Source organism: Carassius carassius, chromosome 40 (genome assembly GCF_963082965.1).
Source record: "Carassius carassius chromosome 40, fCarCar2.1, whole genome shotgun sequence".
Classification (NCBI taxonomy): Eukaryota; Metazoa; Chordata; class Actinopteri; order Cypriniformes; family Cyprinidae; genus Carassius; species Carassius carassius.
The window spans coordinates 8,018,687-8,044,808 of record NC_081794.1 but is presented as its reverse complement, the minus strand read 5'-3'; the positions used below and the strand labels follow the sequence as shown (position 1 = coordinate 8,044,808).

General features: G+C 35.7%; 2 protein-coding genes across 2 annotated transcripts in view; one reads left to right on the top strand and one right to left on the bottom strand.

Annotated features, from left to right (window-relative positions):
* Positions 1-11,933: 11,933 nt before the first annotated feature.
* On the top strand, positions 11,934-13,394 carry atoh1c (atonal bHLH transcription factor 1c). The gene has a single exon (XM_059532988.1). The coding sequence runs from the start codon at positions 12,041-12,043 to the stop codon at positions 12,794-12,796; it is 756 nt and encodes a 251-aa protein (XP_059388971.1). The 5' UTR covers positions 11,934-12,040; the 3' UTR covers positions 12,797-13,394.
* A 1,219-nt stretch (positions 13,395-14,613) lies between these two features.
* The window catches only part of waplb (WAPL cohesin release factor b), a 68,352-nt gene continuing 56,843 nt past the window's right edge, over positions 14,614-26,122 (bottom strand). Inside the window, exons 15-20 of the mRNA XM_059531945.1 lie at positions 23,295-23,410; positions 21,729-21,893; positions 21,075-21,276; positions 19,833-19,921; positions 17,416-17,511; positions 14,614-16,446 (exon numbers count right to left, since the gene is read on the bottom strand). Of these exons, the coding sequence (XP_059387928.1) occupies positions 16,381-16,446; positions 17,416-17,511; positions 19,833-19,921; positions 21,075-21,276; positions 21,729-21,893; positions 23,295-23,410 (734 nt within the window). The 3' untranslated portion in view covers positions 14,614-16,380. The remainder of the gene's footprint in view (positions 16,447-17,415; positions 17,512-19,832; positions 19,922-21,074; positions 21,277-21,728; positions 21,894-23,294; positions 23,411-26,122) is intronic.

The window sequence follows — 26,122 nt, the reverse complement described above, 5'->3', positions numbered from 1 at the left end:
TCAGATTGCACTGCAGAAGCTTCTGTCATGAAAACAAATTCCTCGTATGTGTAAACATACCTGCTATAAAAGCTTATTCTGATTCTGATTCTGATTATAACAAATCCTGCAAATTAATACCACTGTAACTAACAACTAGCTCAATGCAACCCAGACTTTTCTCAATTGAAGTATATAAACAAAGGTGCAAAAAACATTCTTGATTCAATTTTGAAAAATTTTCATTTTCTTTCTTTTGTGAAATATAGAATATAGTGAATATAATGAGTTTTAGGTTTTAGTTTATTTTGATTTTAGTTATTTTAGTACTTCAACTAAACGAAAAATGAAAAATTCCTTGAATATATATATATATATATATATATATATATATATATATATTTTACTATTATATAAGATATATATTACTATTATATAAGATATCTCTATAAGATATAGCCTACTGTTATATTTCTTATATTTAATATAGTTGTTGCTTTGTTCAATGAATGGTTAAATCATTGAATATTGATCCATAAACATTTAATAATGATTGCAGAATGTAGCTCACAAAGTGGAGCCACTTCATAAATCACTACTCAGTTCTGCCTCTAATGCGATGACTGAGGTAGGGTTTTTTTTTTTTTTTTTTTTGCATTAGAGCAAATCAAAGTTTCCATTCACCATTATATAAGTTTATATTACAAATGTAACAATGATGAACTTCTGTAGCTGGGAACCCCACAAATGTGAAAAGGGTCCATTGTCCTTCAGTTTTCAACATTAGAACTCACTGCTGAACCAGAAGGCTTGTTATTGATTGGTGCTGTGAATTCACCAAAATGTAAAATCTTTCTCATGCATTGCAACCATAAAAAGCGAACACCATTCTTTTGCCCTTCTTTGCAGATGTACTTAACATAAGCTTGTGTTGCAGTATAGCATACTGCTTTCCATACATTCCAAGATAAACAAATATAAAAATAATTATTTGCAAAAACCTTAAAATTAATGATTGCTTAAATATTTCATTCTGAAAATCAAATACAACCCGAATTCCGGAAAAGTTGGGACGTTTTTTAAATTTTAATAAAATGAAAACTAAAGGAATTTCAAATCACATGAGCCAATATTTTATTCACAATAGAACATAGATAACGTAGCAAATGTTTAAACTGAGAAATTTTACACTTTTATCCACTTAATTAGCTCATTTAAAATTTAATGCCTGCTACAGGTCTCAAAAAAGTTAGCACGGGGGCAACAAATGGCTAAAAAAGCAAGCAGTTTTGAAAAGATTCAGCTGGGAGAACATCTAGTGATTAATTAAGTTAATTGATATCAGGTCTGTAACATGATTAGCTATAAAAGCTTTGTCTTAGAGAAGCATAGTCTCTCAGAAGTAAAGATGCGCAGAGGCTCTCTAATCTGTGAAAGACTGCGTAAAAAAATTGTGGAAAACTTTACAAACAATGTGACCTTTATTGGATTCCCGTGGTCTTCGGGCTCTCAGACGACACTGCATCACTCATCGGCATGATTGTGTCAATGACATTACTAAATGGGCCCAGGAATACTTTCAGAAACCACTGTCGGTAAACACAATCTGCCGTGCCATCAGCAGATGCCAACTAAAGCTCTATCATGCAAAAAGGAAGCCATATGTGAACATGGTCCAGAAGCGCCGTCGTGTCCTGTGGGCCAAGGCTCATTTAAAATGGACTATTTCAAAGTGGAATAGTGTTTTATGGTCAGACGAGTCCAAATTTGACATTCTTGTTGGAAATCATGGACGCCGTGTCCTCCGGGCTAAAGAAGAGGGAGACCTTCCAGCATGTTATTAGCGTTCAGTTCAAAAGCCAGCATCTCTGATGGTATGGGGGTGCATAAGTGCATACGGTATGGGCAGCTTGCATGTTTTGGAAGGCTCTGTGAATGCTGAAAGGTATATAAAGGTTTTAGAGCAACATATGCTTCCCTCCAAACAACGTCTATTTCAGGGAAGGCCTTGTTTATTTCAGCAGGACAATGCAAAACCACATACTGCAGCTATAACAACAGCATGGCTTCGTCGTAGAAGAGTCCGGGTGCTAACCTGGCCTGCCTGCAGTCCAGATCTTTCACCTATAGAGAACATTTGGCGCATCATTAAACGAAAAATACGTCAAAGACGACCACGAACTCTTCAGCAGCTGGAAATCTATATAAGGCAAGAATGGGACCAAATTCCAACAGCAAAAATGCCCAGACGTCTTCAAACTGTTTTGAAAAGAAAAGGAGATGCTACACCATGGTAAACATGCCCCGTCCCAACTATTTTGAGACCTGTAGCAGAAATCAAAATTGAAATGAGCTCATTTTGTGCATAAAATTGTAAACTTTCTCAGTTTAAACATTTGCTATGTTATCTATGTTCTATTGTGAATAAAATATTGGCTCATGTGATTTGAAAGTCTTTTAGTTTTCATTTTATTCACATTTAAAAAACGTCCCAACTTTTCCGGAATTCGGGTTGTAGTTTCCTACTTCAATTAGTCTTCAAAAATAACACAAAAGTCCACATCTTCTCCTTACAAAAAAGTGGTTTGTTCAGGCTATACTTATGTGAAATCTGCTTAATTTGAGGTTTAAATATTCTGTTTTGAGAGTTACAGGTGCATAAACGAATATAACAAAATAATATATATATAGATAGATAGATAGATAGGTAGATATATATATATATATATATATATATATATATATATATATATATATATATATATATATATATATATATATATATATATATATATATATATATATATATGTATATATGTAAGAGCGAATCAGCCAAATCTTGATGCCTTGACTAGATTGGTACTTAGTACTTTTAGAATGACATTCATTACTAACTTCTATTTTATGGAAAATAGCCATGTGTATAATATCTTCTAACAAAATTTGTTGTTATTAAACCTTTATCTAATTATTATACTGGCTGTCTTTGTCTAGCTCTCATAAATGTATAATGCATTATACAATGACCCCCCCAAAAAAATATTTAAACAGCAGATATTCCTTGCTAAACTGGCCTTGATTTTTCTTCGTGAATGTGAGAATCAGAGGAAGCTTAAAGCCAGACAAATCTCTTTATGCTTTTCAATCCCTAACATATCAAAGCCTCGCGGTTATTACTAGCTATTTTGTGCAAAATTGAAAGGCATTTAATTATACGAGGGCACAATCACAAATAAGCACCTCAGCGACGATCAAGAATCATATTTTGACACTCCCGACAGATTCTTTTAAAGTCTTTTTAACACATCTTTCATGTTATTCTTGTTCTGGATATCATGAGTGTATCTGCGTCAATCAAATATTTATGACACTTCACACACAATTATAATGAAAAATTACTGTAAAAACCTAATATTTAATATCAAATTTGATTTTATCCATTATAAACTAACATAGTGTTTTTCAACCGGTGTCTCCATGTATTACAGATTTCTAGAGTAGATGAAATATACTGAAACAGACAATCATTGTGATGAAATACAGTAAAGGCAATCCATAAATGCAATTTCTTTCATAAGCAAATGCAGCTGCTCCAGTCATAGTCATGTGTCTGTGAATTTTATAGCACTGTCTGCAGGTGCTTTGTTTGAAGTGCCCTTAAAAAGAATGGGATATCATGGGGCCTGAACTTATAACTGGCTTTCACCAAGACTTTTAGAAGCTCAAATAAAGTGAAGTGTCATTTCACACTATCTTAAAGTACCTTTTAAAAATAAACAGAGTTTATTTAAATCTGTTTTCAGAGCCAAAAAGCCTCCCAAGAACACGTACTGTATATGCCCTTTGAGTTCCATTTCATTCACCTGTGTTCCCCTTATTATCCTCCTTTAGTTCTGTTTTTTCAGTGTTTTCCTGTGTCTGTCATCCAGTGTTAAATGTCAATTCCCCGTGCTACGTGTGTGTTCGTGCCTGTGAGTCTTTGTGTGGATTAATAAAGACTGTTATTCCTGAATCTCCGATGTCTCCGCGGTCCTTCATTTCTACACAGTAGCTACCATGAAAAGAACATTTAAAAGATATTAAATTTACAATTTATATGTAATATCAATTAACACACTACAGTCAAAATTATAATCAAGCAATTTGCATGTGCTTAGTCAACACTTTAAAATAAGTGTACTTCTTTAAAGCATGACAAAACAACGATTTATAATGTACTTTAACATATTTTTTGACATTACACAATACACTTTTAAAAAGTGTAATTAAGTGTGTTATGAAATGTAGTCATAAAAGTGTGCTGTATTTAAGTACACTTAATCTGCAAGCACAGTTTTATTATTTATTTATTTAAAAATATATATAATATACATTTAAGATTTGAAGTATACTACAAGTGTACATTAAATACTAAAAAAAATGTAAGCACACTTCTTTACAAGGCTTTGTTGTGTTGCTTTTATATTATGTTTATTTTTTATGTCAATAATAAAAGGCTTAATTTAAAACAGTGAAATATAGCCAACACAAGTGACTACTATGCCCTGCAGTCTTTAAAATAAAGGGTACAATCAAAAATATTTATTAAAATATCTTATTGGATAGGAAAATGAATGAATGAATGAATGAATGAATGAATGAATGAATGAATGAATGAAAAGTGAACAAATGCAAGTTTATCCAAATAATTTTACAGTCTCATGTCATCTGACAATCTTTTTACATTCCATGAGGAAAACTTATTTTCTACTTCTTATGAAAATGCCCATGTGATGTTGCTCCTGCTGCTTTAAAGAAGCCAGCAATCAATAAACTATTGTAAGGAAGGGGATTAGGGCCAAGCAATATAAAATAAATAAACAATATTAATAATAATAAAACCATCTCAAGAGTAAAAACATTATAATACGAGATTAAACTCATTAAATTTGAATAGAAATACCCAAATAAAATGGTGATATAAAACTCGTTAAATTTCGAGAATAAAGTCAATATGTTTCATGATAAAACTTGTTAAATTAAATTTTGAGAATTAACATTTAATTTCCAGAAAAAAGTTGGGAATAAATACTTGTGTCATTCAGAGTCAAATCGTGAAAAACTCGTGTCATTCAGAGTCTAATAGTCAAATCAGTAGTGGCATAGATTGGAGAGTAATTCACAGGGATGTAGTACGTGATGTGATCAATTAGGGTTCAAAACTGTCTTTAGCCGAACTAATTTTTTATTTCTTGAAACGCAGAGAACAATTTGTTAAATTTCTAGAAACATTTTTTTACGTTTTATCTCAAAACATTATTCTCAAAATGTTTGTTAAATGAGTTTAATCACAACATTTTATTTTGCCATTTTTCTTGAAATTGAACGGGTTTAATTTCGTATTATCATGACTTTAATCTCAGGATGGTTTTATTTTTTTATTATTATTGCTTGACCCTAATCCTCTTCAGTACTAGTGGTTGTCAATGTCTTTTGTTTTTACTCTATTTATTTAAATAAAAAATTGGCACATCCCCCCCGAAACACCCCCCCCCCCCCCCCCCCTAATCCCCTTCAGCCTAATTTTCAGTATTAGTGGCAGTGCTGGCACTGAACATCATACAGGTGCATCACAATAAATTAGAATGTTGTGGAAACGTTTATTTATTTCAGTAATTCAACTCAAATTGTGAAACTCGTGTATTAAATAAATTCAATGTGCACATACTGAAATAGTTTAAGACTTTGGTTCTTTTAATTGTGATGATTTTGATCTAAAAAAAATTGAATATGGTGACATGCCAATCAGCTAATCAACTCAAAACACCTCCAAAGGTTTCCTGAGCCTTCAAAATAGTCTCTCAGTTTGGTTCACTAGGCATCACAATCAGGGGGAAGACTGCTGATCTGACAGTTGTCCAGAAGACAGTCATTGACACCCTTCACAAGGAGGGTAAGCCACAAACATTCATTGCCAAAGAAGCTTGCTGTTCACAGAGTGCTGTATCCAAGCATGTTAACAGAAAGTTGAGTGGAAGGAAAAGGTGTAAAAGAAAAAGATGCAAAACCAACCAAGAGAACAGCAGCCTTATGAGGATTGTCAAGCAAAATCGATTGAAGAATTTGAGTAAACTTCACAAGCAATGGACTGAGGCTGGGGTCGAGGCATACAGACATGTCAAGAAATTTGGCTACAGTTGTCACAATATGAGTTGAATTACTGAAATTAAATGAACTTTTCCACGACATTCTAATTTATTGAGATTCACCTGTATAAGGAGAAGGTGGTGAAGGAAAGAAAATAGCATCGGTTTTCATTTGAATCATTCATTTGAAGTTTTCTAATCTCCATAGTATCCATAATGTGGTACCAATAGTTATGGAGTAACTACTTAAAAAATGAAAGCAAAAAGGATGGTGGAAAGCTCCTTTTAACGATTAGCCAAACAGGATTAAAGGTCATGTGTGAATGTGACACTGCTGACCTTTGCCATCTCAGTTGAAGGGCTGCTAAAATGATATTTGGCATGTCAGTGGAGTGTGCATTTCCATCCAGACACGCATCCACTCAGCTATTCACATCAAAATATTGATTTTCATTCTCTGTTCTCACATAGGTTTTACCAAACCCTCATGCTGAGCACACACACATACACACCAGTGATCAGGCAAACCTATGGCTAGTAATTGGGCCACATGGAGCTCTGAACACACACACATGCAGTGCCCAGCAGTGTGAAATGAAACAAATGAGAGGTCAGCGGAGAAACAGATGACCTTTAGAGAGCAGAGGTCAGGGATCAGCGCTTCTGGCATGTCCTACCTCTCTCTCATCCGCCTGCTTTTTAAAAACATTACAAATTTTGCTGTTGGTACAATTCCCAAGATGTCCAGATGTTTAGTGCAGGAACAAATGTTGGGTGCACAAAATCATCAAAGATGAAGAGAGAGAGAGAGAGAGAGAGAGAGAGAGAGAGAGAGAGAGAGAGAGAGAGAAAGGGGTGGCTCTATAACGATTCAGGAAAGAAAGGAAAAAGCGTGATGAATTGTGGAAAGACAAGTGGCTTTAACAGCAATGCTGGTTGTTTAGAGTGGAGCTTTTAAAATACAAAGCAAATCAGAAAGAAGCAACCCAGGCTCACTGAAGAAATCCTTTGAAGGTGAAATTTCAAGCAAGTGTTGCTAAAAGAATGTTCAGTTTATATGAATGTTTTATTACACTGGTTGTTATATGTATCACAGTTGTTCACACCAAAAGTGTTAACAAAAGCACATTTGAGATAGAGATTAAAAAAACCCCATTTTGCTGCTTTTAGCTTGCTTGTGTAAGTCTTTATTGTCTTTTATGACTTGTGTTTTACATACTAACAAATATTTATTACACTGCTCGTAGGACTACTTCTGATCTGTCAATTGTAGCCATACATTCAAATATTTGTGTATAGTGATGTTAAACTAAATAGTTTTTCCTAGAAACCAATTTGCTACATAGCTATGTTGGTTTAATCTGTATTTCATTTATATTTATGCAATATTACACAAGCAAGGCAACACATAGCAGTGGTGTTTTTAGATGCATGAATGTTTTTGAACAAATCTGTTGATTACATGATTCAGTGAAAAGTGTAAAATCAAAAATATCAGCACCCTTGGAGCACCATTCAACCAAACAAATCCAAGGACCGGAACTAATTGTTGTTTTATTTGAACTACAGTTTAATAAGGAATAACTGACAATGTGATGTTGAATTACATATGGTGGATTATCCAGCTTGGTCATTTTCCAGCATGGAAAAGATAAAGCGGTTTTTAATTTGAATTTGTTTTTGGCAGTGCTTGTAGTTCTTTCCTCTTTTTTTTCCTACTACCTTGCTCCTGTAAAATGTTAGTGCAGCAGCAAAATTTATTTATTTAAATTTTATTTTTTGTTAGTCATATTAACTTTTTTTTTGTCTAAAGCTGCAGTTACTGTATCTTTTAAATAAGTGAAATAACTTTGGTGCAGTGATATGAATATAATACTGTTAAGACCTGCCTGCAATTATTTTAGCTGTGATTTACTGAATTTTTAACTGCACAATTTACTGAAAAGTGCAACATTTAGAACACCCGTCAACCAATCAAATTCAGTCAAACAGCCCCATGCTAGAAATATTTATGACTAAAAATAAACTGACTGATTTTTGTTAATTAGAAGCACACAGGGGGAAACAATTCATGCTTTTTAAGAGCCCTTATAAAAATCAATTCACTTGCACAACTTAAACTGTTTATATATATATCTATTTATTTGTTGCCTGCAAAAAATACTATTATCAAGCTGCAAGAGAATAATTATTTCTAGCGACACACATTTGCATTGAACACCAGATTTATATAGAAGAATTGGATCTATATGGAAGCCTCTCAATTTTTTGTTTTCTGTTTCTGCCACAGAAATGAAAAATGTAATAACTTTATATTCTACAATTCTGAAAAAAAAATTTCACCGTCTATATCAAGTTAATATATAATTCAGTTTTTTGCAATTCTTTTCTCAAAATATTAAATTACAATTACGGGATATAAAGATGCAATTCAGAGAAGAACAGCCAGAACTGCGAGAAAAAGTCAGACGTGAAGTAAATCTGAATTGTAAGAGAAAGTTGCCATTTTGTAGACTAGAGAGTATCACGATGCATGCACTTACTACTGCTCCATGTAAACGATGCATGCGTTGAATTGTTTTTGTTATTTTCACACAAAAAGTATTTGCATAGCTTCATAAAATTATGGTTGAACCCCTGATGTCACATGGACTGTTTTATCGATATCCTTGCTACATTTCTAGACAGGGGAACATTTCATTCGTTTTACTGTAGTTAGTATTTGAATGAGCTCCTTTTACATTATAATCCTTTACGTCCGCTACGTTCTCAAAACTCAGGCAATTTAATAATACATAGAAAATCAAAATCAACTGCAGGCGGCAGATCCTTTTCTTATTTGGCTCCTAAACTCTGGAATAACCTACCTAACATTGTTCGGGAGGCAGACACACTTGAAGTTTAAATCTAGATTAAAGACCCATCTCTTTAACCTGGCATACACATAACATACTAATATGTTTTTAATATCCAAATCCGTTAAAGGATTTATGGGCTGCATTAATTAAGTAAACCGGAACCAGGAACACTTCCCATAACACCCTATGTACTTGCTACATCATTAGAAGAGTGGCATCTACGCTAATATTTGTCTGTTTCTCTCTTGTTCCGAGGTCACCGTAGCCACCAGATCCAGTCTGTGTCCAGATCAGAGGGTCACTGCAGTCACCCGGATCCAGTACGTATCCAGACCAGATGGTGGATCAGCACCTAGAAAGGACCTCTACTGTCCTGAAAGACAGCGGAGACCAGGACAACTAGAGCCCCAGATACAGATCCCCTGTAAAGACCTTGTCTCAGAGGACCACCAGGACAAGATCACAAGAAACAGATGATTCTTCTGCACAATCTGACTTTGCTGCAGCCTGGAATTGAACTACTGGTTTCGTCTGGTCAGAGGAGAACTGGTCCCCCAACTGAGCCTGGTTTCTCCCAAGGTTTTTTTCTCCATTCTATCATCGATGGAGTTTCGGTTCCTTGCCGCCGTCGCCTCTGGCTTGCTTAGTTGGGGTCATTTCATCTACAGCGATATCGTTGACTTGATTGCAAATAAATGCACAGACCCTATTTAAACTGAACAGGGACGACATCATTGAATTCAATGATGAACTGCCTTTAACTGTCATTTTGCATTATTGACACACTGTTTTCCTAATGAATGTTGTTCAGTTGCTTTGGCGCAATGTATTTTGTTTAAAGCGCTATATAAATAAAGGTGACTTGACTTGACTGTCTATGGAGGGTCTGAGAGCTCTCAGATTTCATCAAAAATATCTTAATTTGTGTTCTGAAGATGAACAAAGGTCTTACAGGTTTGGAATGACATGAGGGTGAGTAATTCCAAAGACAGAATTAAAATGTTTGTGTGAACTATCCCTTTAATGTAGACATGTTTTATTTTTGAGGTTTGAAGAGACTATTTTATTTTGAGATTATTTGCTTCTGGAAAATGAATGTGAAGCGCCTAGAGAAAGAGAGAGAAAACTGCATAATTTTGACATATTTTTCAGTCTTTCTGCAATGGAGCCATTGCATGCTAACACGAAACTTATATAGCCTATGTTTCTGTCCCAAAAAACAATAAACACGAACAAAGAACAAGTCCATAGCTTGCAAATCTTTATTAAATAATACAGTTTCAGTCAAAGATCTCCCAAAAAACCTTCTTTGTCAGATTTATCTTACTTTTTCTACATTACAAAACCTTGTTAATTCAAAATGTGTGCCAGCTACAACAGACTTTTATTCTTGGATTGATATAAAAAAATAAAAAAATGCATGACAGGATATTTTTGGCATAAATATCCAGTGCAAGTCAGGGTGAATGCTAAGATTTAATGAATTGTGACAAGTGTCACTTTGCAGCAATATGGGCAGCTCAGGGTTTTGGCTCGTGGGCCCTGCAGAATGTGGCTTCATTGGCACCATGTGAAAAGAAGCTGCTACCTTCGATTCATCTTGTGTCACTAATCCCCTCAATGAAAATCTGGTTTCATTCAGGCCAGTTTCGCTCTGACAGGCGTGAATCCACCCCAGTTTACCCTCTACGTGGGGTTTCCCTGAATGCACCCACCCCGTGCTGGTTTGATCTCAGCCTGCTTCCTCGCCTCAATGAGGCGCTTCATTAGCTTTAATATGTGAAGTGTGCCAAGACCTACACAGCCACAACACGGCCAGGGAATGAATAACCCCCTTCGTGAGCGAACTGAATCTTCTTTTGTTGCTCTTGAATATTGCAGTACGTAGAGTGTATGTGTAGGGGAGGGGGGGAAGAGAGGTTGCGCTGGCAGTGTGTGTTCTGTGCATAATTGGATTAGACCGAGTACTACGGATGTCACCTGTCAATTAGATCTTTATGAACTGTACTTTATTGCCTGAGAATATTTCTTGTACAATACGCAGATTATATGAACAGAGTAAAAAGGCTTTAAATTAAACGGCTATTGCACATGCATTATTGCAAAAGTCATTATAAACAATAACTAAGTTTATTTATTGGAATCTAGCTAAAGTGATGAGAAATATCATTGCTCTTGTAATTTCAGTTGTAAAATTTGCATACCAAATATCATAAGTGGGGAAAAAAGTTCACTTTTCAGATTATAGTACTATATCTTTTATGTATTATCCCTCTGGATAATGGTATGAAACTTTATAGACTAGTGCATAACTTGCACTTGCTATATGAATACAAGAGAAAGAAAGAAAGAAAGAAAGAAAGAAAGAAAGAAAGAAAGAAAGAAAGAAAGAAAGAAAGAAAGAAAGAAACTAACTAACTAACTACTGGACATGATTTAAAAAATTGTCACACTTGTTCGGTGCAGTCAAAAATGAATTTCATCTAGGGAAAATGTTTGGTTCTGGGCCCAAAAAGAATCTTTCTTGAGGTTGATATGTATATATTGATTAGATTCATGGCTTTAATGCAGTTTTGGAGAAAAAAAAAATTGTAAAATATTATAAAAATGTAAAAATAGCATGTTTACACATCAGCTGCCAAATGCCATCTATCCATCCATATAGAGAGATCTGTTATACTTCCAATAGCTTTTAAACAGCGGGAGAAATATATACACTGATATTATTACAGTTCAGACACACTTGAATTTGATTCTCATGATCTTAAAAAAAAAAAAAAAAAAAAAAAACCTTACACACGTAAAAGCTTTAGTTTGTACAATTACATGAACATTGAAAGAAGCAGCCAACAAGTGTCATTTGTGTCATTTCATAGCTTTGAAGGCTGTATACTACTACTTAAAAAAAATGGAAAGTATGAATAAAATGAGGTGTGTAACAAATATTTGTTTATTGATATGCTATGTTGTGGCAGAAAGACAGCATTAATCTAAGTTTACCTCTGAGTGTTAGGAGGGCCATCAGTGATCACTCACATGTATCTAATCCAGTTTTGATGAACTGGGTTAATAGACTCCATGTGGTCATTATCAAAGAGACTCATTTCTATTCATTTCTCAGCACACACGACCCTCACACACCCGCCCCTCATTATGTGTGGCCTTTCCTCAATAAATACAGCTCCTCTGTTCTCTGGAGGGTCAGTTCATCCTCAAGCATTCAGCATGCCCCATCCTGATGGCTCTTACGCACAGTTCATCTGGAGAGAGGCAGACAGAGCCCGCTCAGACCAGTGTCCCAGAGCCACATTGAGCTGGAGAGAGGAGAGGGTGAGCAGTGACCCGTGCGCTCTGGTCCAGCTCCGGCTGTCCGGACTTGCATATCCAAATGAAGACCAGAGTCACATCGCCCGAGCCCGGAGACGCCGCAGACTGGCTGCCAACGCCCGCGAGAGGAGGAGGATGCTGGGCTTGAATGTGGCCTTCGACCGCCTGAGGAGCGTCATTCCTAATGTGGAGAGCGACAGGAAGCTGTCCAAGTCTGAGACGCTTCAGATGGCGCAGATCTACATCAGCACTCTGAGTGAGCTGCTGGAGAAAAGAGACTGCCACCCAGATTCCAGTTACCCGATGTTAGCGACGGGCGTGGAGGATCAGGTCATCGTGAAGGGTTCAAAGTCAACAGAAGAGACCAAACCAGAGCAGAAAAACATTCCAACCTGTAGGATAAGATCATATGTTGGGAATTTCGGGCGTCCCAGTTGTTGTGATCCCAAAACTCCTGAACTCTTAGTGGACTCTCACTATATGGAGAGGAGCAATGGAGCAAAATGACACTGATATTGCATTTTCAGCCTTTGTATTCAACATTTTTTTTTTCATACAATTTTTTTAATTAATGTTTTGACATTTGACAGTGAAATATAAAATATTCTGGAATTACACATTTCGCTTTATTATCCTATATAAATAAATATTTTCAGAGGAAAAATCTTTGTCTTTGTCTGGAGTTCACAATAAACTTTATTTTGATAGTCCACTTCAGACATTCTACTTACTATAAGTAACTTACAATGTTGACTAACTTTCATTAGAGTATTAGTAGACTTTAGAGGGTTAGTAGACATGTTGATGTACTTTTAATGTTGTAGTCAGAAGAACATCTTTTGGGGAACCATCAAAATAAAATGTTTGTAGGTATCAGTCTACTGATACACTAATGACTTGTGGTCCCAGTTAGTCACAGTTAAAAGTTTAGTAGACTACAAAATAATTTGTTAAAAAGTTGATTTCGTAGAAATTTGTGTTGGGGAAAGTAAACTTTAAAAGTAATGCATTACAATATTGCATTATTCCCTAAAAAAGTAACTAATTACTTTACTTAGTTACTTTTTATGCAAATTAATACTTCTGCTTGCTTGTGCAGGGCTGTCCTTGACTACAGATTTTTCTGGTCGACTAGAAGTCATTCATTTGAAGCATTAGTCGACTGATTGCACGTTTATTAAAGGGTTAGTTCACCTGAGAATGAAAATTCATCCATCTTCTGCTCACACTCGAAGCATCCTAAGTGTGTGTGACTTTCTTCTTTCAGAATAATCCAATCAGTTATATTAAATAATGTCCTTGCTCTTCCAAGCCTTTCGATGGGGTAAGCGGGTGCTTATTCAGAAGACGTGAAATAAAGTTGAATTTGACTGTTTTTATTCATTTTTAGGAATATCGAATCGGCGCACACATTGCCTATGCTCTTACTCCCGATAGGGGATGTAACGATTCATTTAACTCATGATTCAATTTACCATTTTGATTTCACCATTCGATTTTCTCATGGTTTCTACAAAATAAGAGCAACCAATCAGCATGATCAGCACCCATCTCCCACCCCCAAATTCCAGAGCTTGGGAATAGTACTACCTCGCTAGCAGGGACTTTCTGAGGGCAAATTTTTACCTGGAACTTTATTTAGATCCTGGTTCTTCCAGTGGAAACACAGAGTACCGGCACAAAGTCCTTAGTTCCTAGGGAAAGTTCCTGTGGTGGAAATGGGGCTATAAACTCTTATTCCAATTGTATCGCGATTTGTATCAGATATGTGACCCTAGACCTCAAAACCAGTCATAAGGGTCCATTTTTTTATTTTTATTTAATTGAGATTTATACATCATCTTAAAGCTGAATAAACAGGCTTTCCATTGATGTAGGGTTTGTTAGGATAGGACATATTTGGGCGATACAACTATTAGAAAATCTGGAATATGAGGGTGCAAAAAATTAAATAATTTTTGATAATTATCTAAATGATAATTTTGACCCATACAATGTATTGTAGGCTATTGCTAGAAATATACCTGTACTACGTATGATTGGTTTTGTGGGTCACATTTAAATCGATTTTCAACCGGCTCTGGTTCAACGTTAAAGTTACATCCCTACTCCTGATTTCTCTTAACAAGGCAACACAAGAGCTCAATACATGGCAAACAATGTAACTGGCATTACTTATTTGAAAAAGTAACTCCGATATTTCCCGATATAAATTAAAAATTTGTGTTACTTTACTAGTTACTTAAAGAAGTAATTTATGTAAATCAGCAACAGTTATAGCCTTGTAATATGCCTATCAGACACCAAAAATGACAAGTAAAAAGTACTGAAAGTAGCAATTTTATTTGCGTTAGAATTATATACAAGTAACCAAAGACATTATTTTGAAATTGGTACAAATTTCATGTTCCTGCAGTAGGCTTTTTGAATACTCTTACCTCAAAAAACACAACTGAGAAAAATGCGGTATAAAATAAAATGATTGGATTCAGAAAAGTAGTCTATGTAGTTCTCCAACAGGCAATATTTACATGAGTATTTACAGTCTGTGTTGCTTCATTCAGTTTCCCACTGTGAGAATTCAATCCTGTTGTGATGTTTGGAGCTCGGATACAGATTGTAGGACTATGTTCAGAACAGCCTAGAAAACACTCACAACTTCTAGTGTTCCATGTAACAGAGTGAACCAAAACAGTTAAGCGGTGAGGGGGAAAATGATCCCTAGCTTTGCTTTCATTAAGCTGTGTGCACTGAAGTTATTTCAGTCTAGTTCAGTCATGAACAGCAGCAAAACGCCTGCTGAAGGCGATCGCTTTAGAAGGCAAACAAACAACAGAGTGCTTCTGAAAACAACCTTGAGAAGATCAGAACAAGTTTGGGTCAAAATTGAAATCTACTGGCCTTATCAGAGGGATGTCAAGTGCTAAATTCAATCTTGTATATATAAAAAAAACACCAACTATAAACAAAACAGGACTTATTCAGTATGTAGTTTATGACAAACTCTTGTAATGTAGCGTGAAGGTTTGTTGTGTGGCTCACTTGAACGATCCACATCCAAACCCAAGGTCACAGCTAGACGGAAACCAGCATTCATCGAAACGGTTATTGCATTTATCTTTAATTCTCACATCAACTTCAGCTCTAACCAAACCTCAGTAACAGCGTAAGCAGAAAAATTTCCACTGAACTCAGGGTTACCATGTAGCCACGACCCAAACCCATGGATGACATTTCCTGGCATCAAAAACGCATTTGAATTAATTCAAATTCTCAATAATTTCTCTCTTGCACAACACGCTTCTGCAGCCAAGCATAATTCTGCATATTGCACAATTTAATAAGTCTGTCTATTTTGAACCACATAAGGTTTGGACATCAGGGTTGTTAACATTACAGTTAACGTTCTTGCATTTGGAAAATACGGTTGAAAATCACGACTACTACAACTATCTAAAAACGCTTTGTCCCTTTCCTGCCCTCGCGAAATGGAAAGTGATGTAATTTATTCATTTGCAGACCTTTGACAGCGCTATCGATTAAAAACGAATTTGTGGAACACAAAGGGAGCACATCCTGAAGTGAAGAGAATGGATTTGAACCAGGATGGCATGTCTTTGCGGCATTTCAAAGAGGACCAGAATTTCGAATGCGATTTTGGATTCGCCCTTCAATCGTTCAGGTCAGTGTCGAGTGCTTTTAAATACACAGACTTGAGAGTGAAATAAAACAAACAGGGGGAGAAATCCTTTAACAAGTTTTATCACAGCTACTCTTTCCATTTCTGCCACTGAAAACCAGCTTCCAAGGCGACTGATCAATAAAAGCAAGATTAGGGATGATTGTGATGCGAGGAACACAATTATTTTGTGATAAAAAAAATTTACGACGAAATGGGTGAACAGCATGTGATAAACTCAATCAAAAAAGCTCTTTTTAATAGAGTTCCGTGAGTACGATGTGCTTTAGATTGAATTCTTTATAGTCTGAATGAGGAAGGTACTGGTTGATGATGATGATGGGTTGTTTTCCAGGTGCGTTGGGTTGGGCAGCAGTGATCTGAGGTCTGTGAGTGGAGCTCTGCAAACACACTAGCAGTGTTCCAGATAATCAATAACCCTGGAGATGGACTTCTGTCCTGTGGTGCCCACATCACACTGCAAGGAACAAAAAGATGCAACTGTTCAGTCAATAAGCATAACTTTATTGGTTTTCCTTACAAAATGAGGTAGAACATTAGTATTGATATTACAGAAGGATCAAACATTTGCTTGCCTACTTGTTATATTCACGTTGCTTAAATTCTAGTGGCAGGCCATTTTATCAGTCAATATTTTGCCATTTTTCTGATTATATTGGTCAAATTTAGCCTCTCAGCCAATGAACAGAAGTGGTTTTTCTCTCATGGGTCCCATTTTATTATATGCCCTTATTACAATGTAATTCTAAAAAGTAACAATTACCTTCTATAGGGTTAAGGTTTGGTTTAGTGTAACTATTTGTAATTATACACAATAAGAACACATAAAACATTTTCCTCTTATGTAAACGTTCCAAAAACCTTGTCAAAAGACAACAGATGCTTTAATTTTTGTAAAAGATAAAATAAAATAAAAAATAAAAAAATGTATCTAAAAAAAATAAAATAAATTTACGTGAATAGTTGCTACTGCTGTTAAACACCTGAAAAAGTCAAGCACAGTTTACTTAATTTGTATCTTTATTTCTACTAATATATACATTTATTTAAATATAATAAATGATATAAAAAATACATTTATATATAATAAATATTTATTACTTGTACTTATTGTAGTTTTTTTGTCATTTTAAAGAAATGTCTGTGTGTGTGTTTTATTAAAGCATATAATAGAGTTATGCTGCAGGAAATAACGGCATTTTTGAATTTACGATTCTATCGTCCCAATGGGCTTTATTGGTCTGTTGTTAACACAACCCAATATTTTCAGGTATTATTCTATGGACATGAAATATATCAGTAACACAAGCTATTTTTGTCTTAAAGTTTGTTGCTAACATGTGGCTAGGGACTACAGAGGTTGTTAAAGATATTGCATTGTGTTTATAATCACCCTCTTGCAAACTATCAGAACATGTACACTTACTGTAAGGTTCATGAAATTCAAGAACTTCTTCAGCATCTCTGTCATGACTGAAAAATCCCCTTTCGGCAGGTTTTCCCTCACAGTAGTCACATTCATCTGAAAGAGAGACCCAGTATTAGCAGCTTATTCCTCCCGTGAGGTTACCGTGCACTTCAGGCCTACGCTGAAAGAGAGTCTGGAGATTTTTAAAGCAAGTTTCGGTTGATCAAAGCAGCAGCACTCCATCTCTGGCCATCATTTTTTCTATGCTTTTTGAGTCTCCATAGTAGGGCTGGGCGATATAAAAAAAAATTATATCTCGATATTGTCAAAATTTTTACGATATTTGATATATATCTCGATATGTTTGCATTTGCATTTAAATAATAAAAAATAAAACATGATTTTCTTTTGCCCATTAAAAAAAAAAAAAAAAAAAAAAAAAACTATTTAGATTAAACAGCTAATTTAAGCAGTTAAAAAATCTAGACCAAGAGATCACTTACTGCTTTTTATTAAATGAATACATGTAGGCCTATATGTAACTGAAGCAGTGCAAATTAAGTAAGTTACAGAAAGTGCATTCTGTCAACTTTTTAGTGCATGCAATTCACAATTTAAACTATGCAACTAGGATAAGTATTTTATTTTAATTTTTTTAATAAGTTTTTAAGCTAAGAACACAAGTCTGTCAACTGTCTGCGGTTTTAAGAAAAGCTCTGTGGCATGAAACTATGTTTCTACTGACACTGAAAACCCTCTTAGATGGGGAGCTAGTTGCTGAAGCACATAGCTATTTCTTATATATAAATATATATAAATGAATACCAAAGACTTTTGCATTCTCTCTGTCTATATTATGGAAACTGGTAAACATATCAGTGAAATCCCCCAATAGTAATTCCAAATGGCCATAGCCTATGTTTCTCTATTCAAACATCAGCGGTCGAGTAAGTGCATTTATTTTGCGATCACAAATGCAAACAATACAGTTGAGATCTCACGACAGAACACAGACCGGCTGAACGACGCTTTCATTAGATCGCTCAATTCCAGCTTGTTAGTGTTTTCAGATTATCGTCAGCGGCTCTTCCGCAATGAGGAGTGAGCACGTGCGCATGGTTGCCAGATTGCTTAAAATAAGCAAACACCGGTCAGAAAATGTATCCTTCTAACAGTGGAGCTCTGATTCGGAGATTTAAACTCTTGTTATCTGGCAACCGCTATCATTAAAGCTCTCGTAGCAGAGGGGCGTAGAGCAGTCAGCAGTTACAGGTTCCTTTTTTGGACATTCGGCGCGTTCTTTTGGGAAAGTATGCTTGAATTTGAAATATTCGATATTCCCGATATATTCAAATTGTACATCGTCGTCAAAATTATTCCGATATTATCGCTAATATTCGATATATCGCCCAGCCCTACTCCATAGTACTCAATCTTCAGAAAAAGATCCAAATAAAATATTTCCCTCCTCTGATGTCCCTTAACACGAATCTAATCTGCAAACAGGAAGATGTGCCTTCTTAAAGAAACCCTATTTTGAGTCCATCTGTTTTTCTAAAACAGAATCAAACTTGACCTTCAAAGTGTGCAAACATGCATTCAAAAGAAAAAATGGGTGAAATAAACAGAGCATAAATGTCATCTCTTTTTGCGTCTGTGTCTTATAGGCAAGACAGATAATGGCCATGTACGTCAGTCAGAAAGCAACAGAGTGGTATGAAAGAGAAAGAGGAGTCTATTACAGCCAATTCTACAGCCCACCTATTAAAGTCCTGAAAATAAATCCATTAATACTGCCAGACACAACATGGGGAGCTTTCTTCTGATACCTGCCCTGAAACTTGAAAACTGCAATTTAGACAAACACCACTCAAACCTTGCAAAAGCAAAGGGAATATTAACAGCAAAACTCTTTTCCACTAAACGCTGTACTCTTATTGGTCTAGGCTGGGTTTGTCCTGACCTTAAAGTGACTGCAGTCTCATTCCACTACTGAGGGAAAAAGCGGCACTTGTCCAGGACAGAAATGGTATCTAACCAAACAGTAGTAGTCTTGGCAGAGTAAATGCATACCTGACATTAATAATAAACAAAACAAAACAATACATTTCCACTGCATTGTACTGTCACTTTTAGAGTGGGCAGGATTATTCACGTGCCGTCTCTACTGCTGCGACTCCTGAAAAAAATTTTCATTCCAGTTTACATGACACATTTTGGATACGGTACGGTTCACTTAGAACCTCAACCAAGGTGGTACTAAAAAAGTACCAGGAACCAAGTCCTGTACCCAGTAAAACCCCGCCAAAAGTGAACCGTTCCATACCATGCAGTGGAAAAGCGGCAAAAGATACAAAATTACATTGAATAAAAATTGAATGAACACTGAATTTAATAAATGAACACTGAGGTGAGGTGAAATAAGTGTTACTTACAGGGCTCCCATGGCACAGACAACCCAAAAGCAGTGCAGTGTATGACGCCACAATACTATCCTCCATGTGCTTGCCAGCATGCTGAAGAGCTGGAGAGAAAAATCACATGACCGGTTACTCAAAATGAGCCTTTTTTCATCTCATTAAACAGGTAAATTATTTACTTGAAATAAAGTTTAAATTAATGTTGTGTTAACTTTTTATTCACTATAATTTCTTCATTTCAAACAAGTTTTTAACTACATTATTGGTCACAATTTTAGTATAATTACTTATTAATACTAATTATTAATACAATAATTTAAAATAAACAGCTTTGCGGTTTAATATATTTATTTGTGGAAGCAGTGATGCATTTAAAACCATCCCAAAGTTTAGGATAGACCCTAAATAAATCTTTCATCAGTTGTTTTTATCCACAAGCATATACTTTTTTGTTTTAGTAAGCAACAACATGTAAAAAAAAAAAAAAAATACAGAACGCAAGTATTTAAGCTTATGCAGAAAGAATGAAGATCACTAATGAAGCAGACTGCCTCACTTATTTAACAGAATGGACATAAACACTTGGCATTTATTGGCTTGTGCTTATATTGTTTCTCATGTCCTTTTTGAGAAAAACAAGAGGAAAAGAAGAAACGTGCTCCACCGGCACAGATGTTACAAGGACACACATATTTGCTAAGTTTGCCAAGCGACTATGTTTGTTGAACACCAAAAGAAAACAACACACAATTAAGACTAAATACACAGGAAGATGAAGGTATTGTACAAGCAGCTGCACTCGCTGACCGCAGGTGACAATTACGTAATATTTCCTTGCATTAGACTAGTTTTATATCTTAATACCTGGAATTGCGCAAATGTCAGAAAAAGAACTAAGTCTGCTTTGGATTCTTGATGCAGGAGCTAAATGCATCACGACTTGGACCTGAGTCTGAGTTCATGTGATGCATTCACATATTACAAAAAAATGATATTCTCAGAAACATGCACGTACACATGAGGATCAGGACAAACAGAAGTTAGAACTGAAGGCAAACCCCTCATCTGCTTCTCTTTTATCCGTTACTCCAATTCTAATCAAATATGCTACTTGAACAACAGTGTGTTGCTGTGTTCTTTCACTGGGTCTCCGAACTAAGATTAGCTGCCCACCGAAGTGGATTATACATTAAGCAAAATTAACTGCTGCGGCAAAAAACAACTGGCATTTGTCTAGTCCCTGGGTGTAATGTCTACCTTTGTTGAGATCAAGTTCTTCATCCTCCTCTTCCTTCTTCTTGTCCTCTGTGCTGTTGTTTTCTGAAGCGACCCACTGGATCTCTTCATTGGTCTCCTTCCATTCTCCACTTTGGTCCAGTTGGGACTTTGGCGGATCGTTGATGAAGTCATCCGTCTCCGCCTCCGCTAACATGGCTGCATGCTCTCTCTGAAGGAAAAGCTATAAAGCAGAAACAAAGTAATTTTGAGCGTTTTGCTTGTAACCCAATCACTGATCGAAAATCATTTTGGTGGACATACTCAAAAGATTCAAATTATTGAAAATCACTGAAATGTTTATAGATTGCACATACAGACGCATTGATGATCAGCTTTAGCATAAATTTGAAAACCAATGTATCATTTTATTTTAGTAATTAATTATGTACACCATGCACTGATGCATTATCACCATGCACTTACAGTGCCAGACATGGAATCTGGGAACTAGTGGTCTACAATTCAGACACATCTTACTACCAAGTGTAATCAGTGATGTGATTACAAATGGCCACTCAAAACACATTACACCAAGACCTTAATAACAGGTGTAACAATACTAGGACCTGTTTTCTGTAAGTGTGAAGTGTGGCCATAGGGCAGTAGTTTTTCTCTGTGTGTGCAATTGTATACCTTGACCAGAGCAGCGATGGCACTGAGGGATCTCTCAGTCTGCAACTCATCTTTGTCAGACACACACATGGAGTCCCAGACTTCACCTCCCTCCATCTGCAGCTCCACCAGACAGTGTCTGTTCCTCGCACTGTACTCCACCAGATTAATGAGCAAGCCCAGACCCTAAAAACACACACAAATACAATGAAAAACAGCTAAACCACCTCAAACAGCAACCACAACACAGACAGAAAAGATGGTTTCACTTTGATAGTAATGTCTCACACAACTGGTTTGCACAAACAAAGTAGGTTTGGACAAAATATATTTTAAACCTTTTTTTTTTTTTTTTGATGTGTAAATGATATAAATGACACTACTCAAAAATGTTGTATATTTTTAAAAACTAGTTAAACATTTCTTATATTTAATCAAAGCATGTTTTCTGTATTTTTCCACTACATGCACACAAGACAGATCTTTTATTTATTTAGAATTATTTCTTTTTTCTTTTATTTGTGGGCTGCACGATAAGTCATATGCGATGTTTAATGCGCATTTTGTCAGTTAAGCAATCTCCATCACCTGCGCGCTTTCACATGGAGCAGCATTTACTACACAGAGCCGTTGTTCTGTCGATTTGTGCTACCCTGTCAGATTTTGTTCCCATTAAAACAGTGGGTAATACAATTCGACAACGAAAAATGCTACATGTAAAATTATGGTTTATTAATGTCTACACCTTCCCCAACCCTAAACCTACCCTTACAGAAATGCAGATACATTAAATGTTGTTTTTAAGCATTAGGAAAAACGATGCAACATTGATACGCACGTGTGCAGTAAACCCTGGTAAGAAAACCTGACTAGTAGGATAAAATGTCACGACACCGTTATTCACTGACAAGCTATGAAAAACATGCAAAATATGATCATGGTTTTGCGCAGCTTTTTCGTGAACAATGGCTCTGTATAGTAAATGGATATTTACCGCTGATTACAGAACCGGCTTTACTGACAGGATGTGCATTAAATACCGCATGCAATTTATCGTGCAGCCTTAATAATTATACACGTTATGATAGTATTTTAATATTTATTTAAAACATCTTTCCTTGATGTTGGTTATAAACTAATTTGTGGAGGTGCAATTAAACATAATAAACCACATAAAACTGTACGATTAATTAGTTTAAAAAAAGTCATTATTCTTGTTGCTTTAAAAACTTGAAAAATAAAATTTATAATGCAAAAAAAAAACTGACTTTTGTCTGCATTCTAACAATATTTGCAAAAAAAAAAATCTATGTGGTGTTTTACACATTTTTTTTTAAAGCATTTTATGGGGAAATTAATCTTTTTCAACTACTTAATTTGTCCTTATGGTAGAAGTGTAAAGAAAAATTATCTTATTTACTTACATTGTAAATATTTTATTTATAACAGCACTATGAAAAATGCGATCACAGTATGAAATTTCAATTTGTAATGTAGTTTGAAAGCACTCAGGAACTCCTAGCGGACACTGCTGCTCTCCACTAAATGTATACCAACACAGTGATATTAGTAGAGCTGTGTACTCACCAGGACTCTGATATCGAACCTTTGCTCCTGCGGCAGGTACTGTGGCACTCTGAGCACACAGTTCAGCGCCGTGCTCAATAACTCTTCCTGCTCGCCTGTCTTTGTGCTGCCCCATTCTACAGACAGAAAGAAAACGCACTCAATGGCTGCTGCACATAAGTGTTCAGCAATAGTTAATCAGGGATTTTCTCTGACTGTTGTTCTCCAAGCTGCTCACATCTGGCTTATGACTGAGTACTCCTGCATTATGCTGAAAGGGTTTGGCAGCAATACTAGCGAGCAGCTAGCCAAAGCAGCACCGCTAACAGAAATCCATTTGGCACATCGAACATGGGCCATCCAAGAAAGCCAAAAGACTATTATTGACTTTAAGCCTTTTAAAAGCAGAATAACAAACGTTCTATTAGGCATAATGTAATGAAACAGCCGGTGCGGCCCAGTCGCCTGATTGTTCAGCTGAACAGCTTCCAGTGCATATTTCATTTCATTGGTGGGAAGTAACTACCAAAAAGCAGCAACGTTATTAGTTTGGTAACGACCAATCAATAGTAACGAATAATGAATTTCGTTACTAATTAGTTGGGTCTTTGCACTGAAAATGGACAACCTTTGTCTTTGAAAACACTTTACAGTAGTGAAAAAAGTGGTTAAAAACCAAGCAAATTGTAGTCTTAAATCATCTAAAGCTCAAAGTTCATCTCAGCTTTGACGCAAAAATTAACTTACAATAAGCGTAGAGTCAAGTGCATAGCATTTCTAACTATACTCCAATGGCGTGCATGAAGACATGCCTGTCAAAGATTCATCCTTGCCCAGTGTCTGCACTACTGCTCTCCAGATGTTATGGGCAATTAAAAAAAAAAATCAACTGTACTTATTTAAACTGTTTAAATAAGTTAAAACAAACTGAGTTTGATCATTCACAATAACAAATCGTCATATCGCACATCCCTAACTTACTATTATAATAACAATAAATTCTGCATTATTACATGCAGGTAACCCTAAGTCAAAATTTAATTCTAACCCTAACCATACAGTAAGTACATGTAGGTGATTAATATTACTCCATACTTAAATGTATAATTACACTGTAACAAGGACACCTTAAAATAAAGTGTAACCGCCGGGTCCAGTGTTGCCACCCTGTGAACCAATAATCAATGCAAAGAAATCAAGGCACAAGAGTAATCTGAATGTACGGGGTTGAAAAGGTTAGAAAAATAAAGCTGCATGCATTCAATCTATGTATACTAGTCTGATATATGTATACTAGTCCACGCTTTGAGGGGGGGCCCTGCAGCGAATGGACTGAGTGGGAGAGAAACGTTATCATGAACGGACTGAGGGGGACCTCTGGAACACGATCGCGAATAGACCGAGGGGGCTCTCCGCTCCCTACCCTACGGGTCCCACCTCAGCTAAAGATGGTCCTGGCATAAGTATACTTCGATATTTAAAGTTCATTGCTGGGGAGTAATGAACTAAAAGTAGCAATGCTACTAAGTCTATAACATCAATTTTAAATTAATGACCAATTAAGAATAACATTACTGATTACTTAGTTTGTGTGGAGAATCTGTGACATGACTTTACAATGGAGCATTTCCATGTCTTATGCATAAAAACACATTAAACAAGGTCATGAAAACAGTTTCGCTGGTGCTGCCTTGTTAGGTGTGTGTGGTTTCATGTTCTTAAGGGTGCTGTCACCCAGCTCATAACCAGCAATTTACATTCTCATATATACACGTTAGAAATTCATGAAAGCATTTTTAATGTGAAAAAAAAACAATAATAAAATTACCATTAATCTTTCTAAAAGACTTCACTGAGTGAGAACGTTGATCAACACATGGCAAACAGAAGTTCAGTCTACTTATGCTTCTTACTCTTCAAACAATCATGGTTGAGCTTCTATTGACCATATTTGATGTGTTCTATTTGTGTGTGTTTATGAATGTTTATATATTTAGATAAAAGCCTAAATGTTCACCATATAAAGCAATGATGTCTTTTCAGATAACTTTGATTAAACTGCTCATATTATATGGGTTACATTTATGATGTCTTTATGGATAAATGCGTTTACGGCGGTCTTTTCAGATATCTCTCAGGGTTAATGAAAAATACCTTCATTTGTGTTCTGAAGATGACAAATCTTACACCGTGTCCTAACTACACGCAACGCACCACGATGCTGGGACATGTGATAAAAGCTATCTTTTCCATGTTAATCAGTTTTGTCCAAACTGGCGGTGACGCCGTAATGCAAAATTTCTATTTTATAAACAGTTTCAAACTATATGACAGTGATCATCTCAGGGACTGATTATGTGCTTTATTCTAAGTTAAACATGTGTAATGTGAGTTTGAATATTATTTTGAGTGACCTTATAACTACACTGAAAGCAACAACAGATCTTGAAGATAAATTAAAGCGTATAAATTAATGTACCATTAATGTGCAAACACAATAAGAACAAGCGTTTTTCATGATAAAGATGGTCTCAGTCACTCAGTATATCAATTTAATGATGTTAAAAATTATATTTATGAATTATATTATTGCGCTTCCAGAGAGAGATCGCACACTCGCTTCTGACTGGCTGTGATATTTGAATTGATTCTGTTGTATTTTGTGTGGAGAGCCAAATTGCCTGTCGCTAGACTTGTTCCGGTATTCGGTAATACGATATATTGCGGTGATTAATATGCACGATATTGTTATCGTGGGCACTTCTAAATACCGTGAATAAATATACATTACAAATTATTCAGAATTTGGAATGCATTTTAAGAATAGTATTCCCATCAGCTGCTTAAAA